The sequence below is a fragment of the Rousettus aegyptiacus genome, unplaced genomic scaffold (genome assembly GCF_014176215.1).
Source record: "Rousettus aegyptiacus isolate mRouAeg1 unplaced genomic scaffold, mRouAeg1.p scaffold_m13_p_13, whole genome shotgun sequence".
NCBI lineage: Eukaryota > Metazoa > Chordata > Mammalia > Chiroptera > Pteropodidae > Rousettus > Rousettus aegyptiacus.
In genome coordinates, this window is record NW_023416288.1 from 56,301,966 (window position 1) to 56,313,425 (window position 11,460).

The 11,460-nt window shown below is 39.7% G+C and overlaps 1 protein-coding gene across 2 annotated transcripts in view; it reads right to left on the reverse strand.

The window, feature by feature from the left end:
* Positions 1-9,219, reverse strand: part of TRIM24 (tripartite motif containing 24) — a 95,195-nt gene extending 85,976 nt beyond the window's left edge. The window contains exon 1 of one of the 2 annotated variants that reach the window (XM_016161872.2): positions 8,530-9,219. In XM_016161872.2, the coding sequence (XP_016017358.2) occupies positions 8,530-8,893 (364 nt within the window). In that variant the 5' untranslated portion in view covers positions 8,894-9,219. The remainder of the gene's footprint in view (positions 1-8,529) is intronic. The other variant, XM_016161871.2, reaches the window with a different exon arrangement.
* Between the last annotated feature and the right edge of the window lie 2,241 nt (positions 9,220-11,460).

Sequence of the window (11,460 nt, forward strand, 5' to 3'; positions counted from 1 at the left end):
AATTTATAAAGAAATGCAAATTACTTCAAAAAGCCAAACAATTTTGAAAAAGAACAAAACTGTCCAATTCCAAATTTTGCTTAAAAAGTTCTAGTATTAAAAAAAAAACTATATAGTACTGAACAGATAGATTAATAGAACAAAATACAGAAAAAGAGCCATGCATATGTTTGATTTATTACAAAAATGCCAAATGGGAGAGTACTCTTTTCGATAAATGGTGCTTTAATGTATAGTTAAAAACATGAACCTCGACTCTTACCTAACACAAAAATTATTCAAAATAGATTATAGATCTAAGTATAAAAGCTAAAATTATTAAAAATACTGGAAAAAATGGGAGAAAATCTTAGTAAACTTGAAGTAGGCACAGAATTGTTAGAACACAAAAATCACTAACTATAAAGAAAAATGTGATAAACCAGGCAATCAAAATGTAAAACTTTAGCTCTGCAAAAGACACTATTAAGAAAATGAACAGACAACCTACAGCAATGGGAGAAAATACTTGTACTACATGTACCTAAGAGGATCAAGATACAGAATAAAGAATTTTTACTTTTCAATAAGACAAACTACCTAATTTTTAAAATTTGCAAAAGACAAACTGAAATTTTATCAAGAGATATAAGAATGGCCAATAAGCTCAGGGAAAGGTGCTCATCATTATTCATGAGGGAAATAAAAATTGAAATTATCAGATGGTCCTTTAGGCATATTAGAATGGCTAAAATTAAAGATTAACAACATCCAAGTTGACGAGGATATGTATGAACCAACCAGATCTCTCATACATTGCTGTAGGAAATGAAAAATGGTATAACCAGGGTAAACGTACATTTATGATGCAAACAAGAAATTTCAATTCTAAGCATTTACTTAAGGAAATTAAAACATATCCACAGGAAGACCTGTCTATAAATATAACAATTTTATTCATAGTAGCCCCATACCAAAAACATTAGCGATTTCCATCAACATAAATAGTAGAAAACTTTTGCACATAAAACTGATATAGAAAATACAGACAATATGAATCAAGTTTAAATACTATTAATCCTTTGTCATTATATCTTGTATTCACAAAATGATTTATACTTTTCACCAAGAAACAAGAAATTAGCTCCCAGAATTGACAGTTCTATATTTTACAGACTGCCAGTTAGTAGCCTAAGAAAACTGATGGATTCTTATATTTTACAGTCTCTGGATAAGTAATGTGACCCCTTTCAAAAGTATGGTCATATTTTTAAGAAATAGCTTCTAAAGATTTGCTATTCTTTGGCTGAACAGTAAGGACATCAATACTATAATATACTGCACAACTGTTAAACACAAAAATCACTAATCACTAACCATAAAGAAAAAAAAAATGTTGTAACATTTCTCCAAGATCAGTTTGTCTCCTGACTTCATGTATCTATAAAGTACCTAACGAATGTTTTCTAAGCTCTCCCTTCTTTCCTGGATATAACCACATAGTAAGAAAATGACAGTTAGGGTTCTTAGGTAGTTATCCAACTTTAGCTTGTGGTCACTGACTCTCATTCCTTCCAACTGGTAGCCTTAGAAAAGGACAATGTAAACCAATGTTCTTGATGAAGGCTTGGTGGCTAGTATCACTGTGTCTCAGCATTTACAAATTATAATTTTTTTTGTTAAGTATTTATCTTTTAAAACTTTAGCTTTTGTTTTTAAAATTAAAGCACTAATTTCATTTTGATATTTTAAATGTGTTAAAATTTATTTTCTATAAATTTCATTTAAAAAAACATGTGGAACAACAAAAAGTATTTAAGAGTAAAGTAAACTAGGTCTGATAGTGTTAAAAACTACTACTCTACACCTTGAATTTTGGTGTAATTTTCTAAAGAATCCTCTCATGATCAACTGTATTTTGGAACAATACTGCTTGGGCTAAGAAACACTATAGGTTTAATATTATACTCTAGAATTCTAAAACTATGGCAAATGGGGCTCTCTAGGGAGAGGGGACTAGAAATCTAAGTCTTCGAGAAATATATCAGGTGATTCTAGTAGAGCTAAAATCTGAAAACCCCTATCTAAATCTAAAAGGGAAAAGTATAACTGCAACATGATATGTAGCCTAAGCCTACACCAAACTGCTGTTCTAAGTGGGGGAGCTGCCTACAGAATGGGCCTGTGTGTGTGTATGTGGCTTTTTTTATTGTTTTTAATTACCTGCCAATATCTAATAACTGGAGATATTTTATGCAAAAATCGACTTGATTTCTCATTAAATGAAAAAAATAAAAGATCCTTCAACACTGGCCCTGTACCCTCACATGACAATCTGCTGGAGCTAAGTAGTTTGCCCCCCGCCCCTTTCAATCCCCATCATTCCCTATTATTTTAACCCCAGGCTCATAGCTCTCCATCTCAATTACCTGCTTAGCTCCTGTAGGTATTGTAGTTTGATCCATGATGCCTGTACCCACAAGTTCATTAGGAGAATGAACAACAGCTGGTCAAATGAACCCTATTTAGTTCTAAAATGTACTGTCTAAACTTTTGCTTCAGCTAGTATTGTTTGAAAGGAGAAAGGTGAGAAAATATCCCTGTAAATAAGGCTCAGGATGATATTTTTAATTAATTGAAGATAACTCTAATCTTTTTTGGGGGGTGTATGTAACAGTATCACTTGTTAAAGCCTTTTCTTAGTATAAAAACAAAAACATTTATCTTTCAATTTAAATGCTTTCCTTGAACTCTTGTTTATAACAAGCACGAAGATAAAAAAAAATACGTAGAGACTAGAATTACACAAAACATTGAGAAATCTGCAATTAGAAATGTGTCTCACAGAAATCTAGAAATAAATCAGAAGGAAGAAGAGAGAAACCAAAATATGAAAAATAATGAAAGAGAAATACAAGAACTAGCTGATATCATCAGGAGAGGAAATATAAGAATAATGGGCATTCTCAAAGGGGAGGAAAAGGAGCAAAGACTAGAAAGCATTTTCAGACAAATGGTTGAGGAGAATTTCCCAAATCTAAGAATGAGCTGGAGCCTGGAATTCAACAAGTCAATAGAACACCCAATTATCTCAACCCAAAAAGGCCTTCACCAAAACATATCACATTAAAATTATCAAAAATCAACGACAAAGACAGAATTCTCAGGGCAGCCAGAGAAAAGGAGATGGTAACCTATAAAGGAAACCCCATCAGATTATCGTCAGACTTCTCGGCACAAACCTTACAAGCCAGAAAGGCATGGAATCAAATATTCAAACTATTAAATGAAAGGAACTATCAGCCAAGAATAATGTATCCAGCTAAGCTCTCCTTTAGATATGAAGAAATAAAGACCTTTCCAAACATACAAAAATTCTCCACTACAAGGCCTGCATTACAGTAAATACTGAAAGGGGTCAGCTCAACTAAAACAAAATGACAAAAAAAAATATCACATAATTAGGAGTAAAGCGACTAGCAGGCTGATAGAAGCAGAGGAGTGCAAATCGTGTGCAACTAAGAACAGGGCATTATAAGCTTAAACAATAAGAAGAGTTTTGCTACAGCAAGATAGTAATGAACGTTCAGCATATATAGGGACAAACTGAGACAATGACTGAAAAGGGAAAGATTCAAAGATCCAAATTCACAAAGGGGAATGGAGACAAGGCATGCACAGAAGAAAATGGATGACTGTATATATATAAAACTATCCTTTACATATTCGTAATGGTAACCACATGCCAAAGATTCAGAAGTGAAGTATGTAACATAAAACAAGGACTAGAGGGAAAACCCACAAAAGCCAACCAAAATAAACAGAAACACAAGGACAAGGAAGCAATGGAAACACCGAGCTACCAGAAAGCAAAAGATAAAATGGCTATAAGACATATTTCAGTAATCACCTTAAACGTAAATGGACTGAACTCACCAAAACAAAGGCACAGAGTTGCAGATTGGATCGAAAAACAAAACCTAATTATATGCTGCCTCCAGGAGACACATCTCAGCGCCCAAGACAAATATAGACTCAAAGTGAAAGGGTGGAAAATTATATTTCAAGCAAAAGGCATTCAGAGAAAAGCTGGAGTAGCTGTACTAATATTGGATGAAATAGACTTCGAAATAAAAAAGGTAAAGAAAGATACTGAGGGACACATAACCGTGATAAAGGGAATTATACACCAAGAAGATATAACACTTATTAATATCTATGCTCCCAATCAGGGAGCCACAAAATATGTAAAGCAATTACAAACAGAACTAAAGGGAGAAACAGGCCAAAACACTATTGTAGCAGGGGACCTAAATATCCCACTGTTGGATATGGAGAGATCATCCAAACAGAAAATTAGTAAGGAAATAACATCCTTATGTGACAACTGGACATAACTGACATTTACAGACTCTTTCATCCCAAAACAGCTGCTTATACATTATTCTCTTGTGCACATGGAACAGTCTCAAGGATTGACCACATACTGGGACACAAAGATAGCCTCAGCCAATATAAGAGGGTTGAAATCATACCAACCATATTCTCTAATTATAATGCTTTGAGACTAGAGATCAACTATAAAAAAGAAAGCAGGACGAACCACAAATAGATGGAGATTAAACAACATACTACTGAAGAACTGGGTCAGAGAAGAAATAAAAAGAGATCAAGAGATACATAGAAACAAATGATAATGATAGTACAACATATCAAAACTTTTGGGACACCCCAAAAGTGGTCATAAGAGGAAAGTTCTTATCATTACAGACTACCTCCAAAAACAAGAACAAGCCCAAATAAACAACCTAATGCTTCATCTTAAAAAACTAGAAAAGAACAAATGAAGCCTTAAGTCAGCAGAAGAAAAGAAATAATTAAAATTAGAGCAGAAATAAATGAAATTGAAAAAAAAAATAGCCAAAATAAATGCAATGAGGAGCTGGTTCTTTGAGAAGGTTAATAAAATTGACAAGAAAGCCAAAAACATACAGTGGAAAAAGGAAAGCCTCTTCAATAAATGGTGCTGGAAAAACTGGAAAGCCACTTGCAAAAGAATGAAACTAAACTGTCGTGAATCACCACACACCAAAGTTTAACTCAAAATGGATTAAGGACCTGAATATAAAACTGGAAACAACAAAATCCATAAAATAAAACCTAAGAACTAAACTCAGGAACCTTGGACTTAAAGAGCATTTTATGAATTTAACCTCAAACGCAAGGGAAGAAAAAGTAAAAATAAATGAACGTGACTATATCAAACTAAAAAGCTTCTGCACAGCTAAAGAAACTGTGGATAAGATAAAGAGACAACCATCCGAATGGGAAAATATATTTGCAAGCAACGCCTCTGATAAGGCCCTAATATCCAAAATATACAAAGAACTCATACGACTCAATAACAAGAAAAAAACAATCCAATCAAAAATGGGCAGAGGACCTGAACAGACACTTTTCCCTAGAGGACATACAAATGGCCAACAAATATATGAAAAGATGCTCAACATCACTAGCTATTAGGGAAATGCAAATCAAAACCACAATGAGATACCATTTCACACCTGTAAGAATAGCTATAATCAACAGGACAAGTAATAACAAATACTGGAGAGGATGCGGAGAAAAAGAACCCTCATACACTGCCGCTGGGACTGCAAATTGGTATAGCCACTATGGAAAACAGTATGGAGATTCCTCAAAAAAACTAAGAATTCATCTACCATATGAGCCAGCAATCTCTCTTCTGGGTATTTACCCCAAAGACTTGAAAACTCATATCCAAAATGATATTTGCACACTGATGTTCATAGCAGCATTATTCACAGTGACCAGGATGGGGAAGCAACCAAAGATGATGACTGCAATCATTGTCTACGATAGATGATTGGATATAGAAGCTGTGGTTCATACATACAATGGAATATTACTCAGCCATAAGAAGAGATGAAATACTGCCATTTGTGACATGAAATACTGCCATTTGTGGCGATAGACGACCTCGACATAATCATGTTTAGTGAAATAAGTCAGATAGGAAAAGCCGAAAACCACATGATATCACTTATATGTGGGATATAAACCTAACAGCAACAAATGAATAGGACAAACAGACTCATGGACATGGACAATAGACTAGTGGTTACTAGAGGGTAGGGAGGAGGTAGATGGGATAAAGGGGGTCAAATATTTGGTGACAGAAAGAGGTGAACACAGTACAAATATATATACATGCCATAGTTGTTGTTTTTTTTAAAAAAAAAAAAAAAAAAGGAAAATAAAGAAACATGTCTCAGAATTGAGGACCAGAGCTTTTATTACCCATGTATGTTCTCATTCACTCAGGTCTGAATGTCAATGGCCAGGTGCACAATACATCTTAATTCTAGAATTATGCTAAATCATATCCTAATTGGCTACTGGCCTGTGTAACCATTTAAAATATAAGAAATCTTAAAATGTGTCTAAAAATTAAGAACCAACATTTAAGTTTCATCTGTACTAACTTTCCAACAGGTGGGCCATATTTGAGCAAACTAGTGTGAAGGATCTGAGATTTTACCCTACTTACAAACTAACAAAGTAGCTTATCATAGATGCTGGTAGAAGACAGGAGACTGGGAAGTCTCAAAAGGCAGTTTATTACTTACAATAATAACATAAGCCAAAGCACCAACTATTTTGCACTGGTTCCCAGAGTCCCAGTTCCCACCAGGCAAGGTGAAGAGAGCCAGGTGACACCTGCATAGGCAATGGTTGTATGACATGAGAAGAAACCTAAGCTTAGGGAATCTTAAACTTTTATGATGAGCAATAAGCATGCTTGCCTTTTACTCCAGGACGCATTTATCTTTATTATCCTGGATTATACCTATGCCTGCTCTGTGCTCTGATGAAAGACACTATATCTTCTAAGGCTGTTCCTTATAAACACATCCTTTAAAAATAGAAACAAAGGGCAGACAGTCTGCTGGTCATACCTACAGAAACAGAGACCAATGGAAAACTGTTTCCCTCAACTAGATACTGTTCCTAACATGTAATTAAATGAATAGTCTAACACTATTATCTAGTTAAATCATTAATTTCATATTCCCGTTTGAAGAGGAAATTTGAGGGATTCTCATTAAAAACTAATCAGCCTTTTGTTCTGCTTCTGTAAATATGCTTGTTGCATGCAAGAGCTCACTTGCACTTTGTCCTACTTGTCTAAATGAATGTAACTGTTTGTACCCCTAGCAGTTCCTGCCCCTTGTAGCACTTTGTATCTTAGTAGCTCCAGCTTCCTGTAGCAATTTGTAACCATCTGTACTCCCCTCTTCTACGGATGTTACCGTCTGCAACCTTAACAACCACCCCCCCTTTGTAAGGGTCTGAGTTCAAACTCAGAATGTTGAGACCCAGCTTGAGAGCCCAGACATTCAGAGCACTAGCTCCTCTGGGACTGCAGGTAATAAACCTGAGTTCTCCTTCCCCTCAGAGTTACTGCTTGGTTTTTCTGCTTAGTTTTTTGCTGGTCTGAATTTGGAGCTTTTCCATAACACCTGGACCTAGCCCAATTATTTAATTAACATTTTATCTCAAATTAAACCAACTACTTCTAAAATGGCAATAAATATTTAAAATGAATTACTCCCCTTTTACTACAATTACTTTGTAATTTTTAGAGGCGCTCAAATATTTGCAATATTAAAATTTAAAAACCTCAAGTATTCTACTAGAAATAACTGCTGTGCTTACTTTGACTAACTTTAAACGTATCAAACCTGTTAACGTTAGCAGTGGGAACTACCTGTCAAAAGTCTCATTGCACAGTAACGAACACCACAAAGAGAACAGCAACTTCGACATTCCCAGCTGCTGTCTACGAAATACAAGAAAGTCTGCACCCCGAATCACTTTTTTCTATTTCTCTTTACTCCTTACCATCTGAAAAATAACATCTTCGAAAGAGAAAGAACAAAACACCGTCTCTTGGTTCCTTTGTCCACAGCAGAGGGGAAGAATTAGGTCCTCATTAAGGTAGAGAACCCGAAATACGCAAGATAGAAAATAGACAGCACCTGATCTGTAACCAATCGCCAAAGAAAGTCACCATCACTTCATCTTCATCCCTCCCTCCCCCCTCCAACTCTAAAAACGTGTGTTATATACGAGATGATTAGGATCATATGCACCTGGACAAAGCTTTGCGGGAGGCAGAGGGTTGCCGTTAACTAGCTGCAGTTGCCGAAGAACCCGAGATAACCCACTACAGCCGACTTCAACGAGGTTTTCAAAAGTGCGGGTCGCACAGGCCACCCAACCTGGAGAATGCCGGGGAGCAGCGGCGCCGCCAAGTCCACAGCGGCCGTGGAAGTTGCTCGCGGGGCGCGCGGCACGCCGCAGAACGCGCGAGCCCTGCGTGTCGCCGCCGCCGACACGGACCCTCCTCCTCGCCCCTCCCCCGCCGCGCACCCCTGGCGGCGGCGACATGACAGCGGGTCGCGCCGCGCTAGGACGCCTGCCTCCCCGACGCCCTCCCCCGGTTCCCCCGCGCCCGCCTCTCACCTTGGGTAACGAACGGCGAGGAGCCGCTAACCGGCGAGCCGGGGCTGGGGACCAGCGGCGGGGTGTCGGCCGAGCCCAGCATGGGCGCGGGCAGCATGAGGTAGCGCTGGGGAGCGGGCAGGCAGCGCTGGCAGAAGGAGTGCAGGCAGGGCAGCAGCTTGGGCGCCCGGCTCTGTATGTTCTGGTGGCACACGGCGCAAGTGTCCAACAGGTTGAGCCGGGCCGCCTCGCCTCCGCGCTCCGAGTCGGGGCCCTGCCGACTCTCGGCCTCGTTCTCCCCGCTTGGCGCCGCCGAGGGCCCCCCGGCGGTCGCCGCCGAAGCCGCCGCGGCCGCCGTCGCCGCCTTCTCCACAGCCACCTCCATTGTCCTGCCCCCGCTGCCGCCGCCGCCGCCGCCGGGGAGGGGGGAGCGCGGTCCCCGCCCGCCGCCGCCCCCGACGACCTCCTCCTCACAGGCCGCTCGGGTGACTCGCGGGAGAGGGAAGGAGGGCGGGCCGGGCCGAAGAAGCCTCCTCAGGCCCCGGGGATCCGCCTCCCGGGCGGCAAGGCCGGAAGAAGGGGATCTGTCAGCGGGGACCGTCCCTTGCACACGGGAGGCAGCGCTCCGTCCGCTTCGCCAACCGCCGTGGCGCTCGTCGAATCCGCCCAGACCGCCCTCGCCTCCCAGCTTTTTCTCTCCAGCCCCCGACCCACCTCCGGCTCCGCCCCCGCCCTCGCTCTCTCCCAGCAACTGAGACCACGGCAGGGAGCGCGCCGCCCAATAGCCGCCGCGCCTGGCCAGGGGGCGGGGCCTGGCGAAGCCCGCGAGGCTCCGACGGCCGCGGCGGGAGGCTGGGAGGCGGGAGCGAGCTCGCCCCGCCCCGCCCCTCAGAATCCCAGAACCGCGACCTCTGATTGGCCCTTTGTGTGCGCGTAGCTCCTCTGAAAATATTGAGGGTTCATTTGTTAACCACCGACCACCTAATTCGGTCCGCCTGTGTTGGCTCCTCCTACGGGGCGGAGCTCTACCGTGTCTAGAGTTAATTAAATAACTGCTTCGAAAACTCTGGTTTTAGTGCTTGCAGGACACGGGGGTTCTGCAGGGGTGAGTATATGTGGTGGAAGGGTCAAAGGATGCCCAAGTGGAGATAGTAAAGAGCAAACAAGGAAAGGATTGTAAAAATGAAAAATGTGGGGAAAAGGATATTGTGGAGGCGGCATGGATTTTGCCACCTGAATGTACTCATTCTCTATGATGAACGTTGGAGCAGGAAGAATAAAGGGCAAGGTTCTGCAAGTCGGAAACTTTTGAAGGATTTCGCTAATGAAAAAAATTAATTTTTAAAGTCAATGATTTTATTTTTAAGTGAATAAAAAGCCTTCATTTTCCAAGGAATTTATATATGTGTGTATGTAGGTAGTTTGCAAACGTCTTTATTGCATAAATATGGCATCATTACAAAAAATAAAAATAATTATGTCCAATTAATTGATAACGTCAATATTCTTTTTTATTCCCCACCCACTCCACACATTCACACACTTATATCAGAAGTTATGCATATTTTCACTCAAAGAAAATGACCAAGCGTTTTAAAGAGTTTGAAGTATAGAAACGAGGTCGATGAAACAAAGCTTCCGTATAACAAGACTGTTAAAAAATCGTATGGAAGTGCCATTTTTAAGTACAAATGAAGTGGTTATGAATCTTTGAGGAGAGCGAGATGGGGTCAGAAAAGGATTTGTCAAAACTGAAATGACCTTGAAAGAAGAAATGGCAATGGGGGAGTGCAAATTCTAACCCTCCCTCAATACCGTACTGTCCCAGATTATTCCTCTCTTATGGTTCTTTTCCAAAGAGGTCATAAAATCCAATCTCCATAAGACAATAGAAAGTTCTCCTTAATGACATTCAAGGGCTATTTATTTTGTAATGTAGTCCTTTCTTAAACTTTAGTTTGCATGAAACCCACCTAGCAAGCTTGCTTAAAAGCTGGTTCTTTGGGCTGGTCCCCATTTTTAATTTTAGTAGCCTCATGATTACGGTCTGGGTGCTCCAGGACTACACTTAGAGAAACACTTAAAGGCATAGCCAAAGTTTCTTAACTATCCCTCCGTGATTTCATTCCGGTACACCTCCCAAGCCGAGGTTTCTACTATTCTCAAGCTTTCATTTTAATGCCTCCTGCTTTGCACATGCTTTCCCTTTTGTTTTGGAATGCTCTTACCAGGTACAGATTTGCCTATTGTCCCCTTAAACCACCTCAAAGTCTTCACTTCTTCCTCAGTATTCATTGAGTACTCATCTTTTTATAGCTAACCTTGAAGATCTTTATATACTAGAAAAGCAAAGTCTATTATGAATTAATGATTTGAATATGCTAATCAAATAATTCAATAATTAGAGAGGTGGTGTACAGAATTCAAGCAGACTAAAGACAAATGCTCTTTATTACCTCAGATGATGGTGGTGGATAAGAAAAAAAATAAGAAGTGAACTGGAGATGCCTGTTTTGAGAGATTTCCAAGCAATTTGATACGACCCAATAGTTTAGTTTCTCAATCATCGCAAATAAACAGTTTTAGAGAAAATTATCTTCCATATTCTTAATCTTCCTAGTCTCCTGTAATTAAAACAATTGTATAGTTTACTTCGTTCAAATACATACGGCTTCTGGGTTTGTTTGTTTGTTTGTTTTTTAAGTCTAGAAAATGAATTAATTAGTTTAGGTTATTTTTGTTATGGGTGGACAATTTTCCAGTAAGCCAGTATTAAATATTTACTTCTGATTCTGTTAACCAGGGTGTGGTAATCTGATCAAGGATTCTGTTAACCAAGGTGTGGTAATCTGATCAAGGAGATGCTGTTAACCAGGGTAATCTGAACAAGGATATGCTAACGGCCAACTGTTAACCAGGGTGTGGTGATCTGCTCAGGGATGTGCTGGTGGC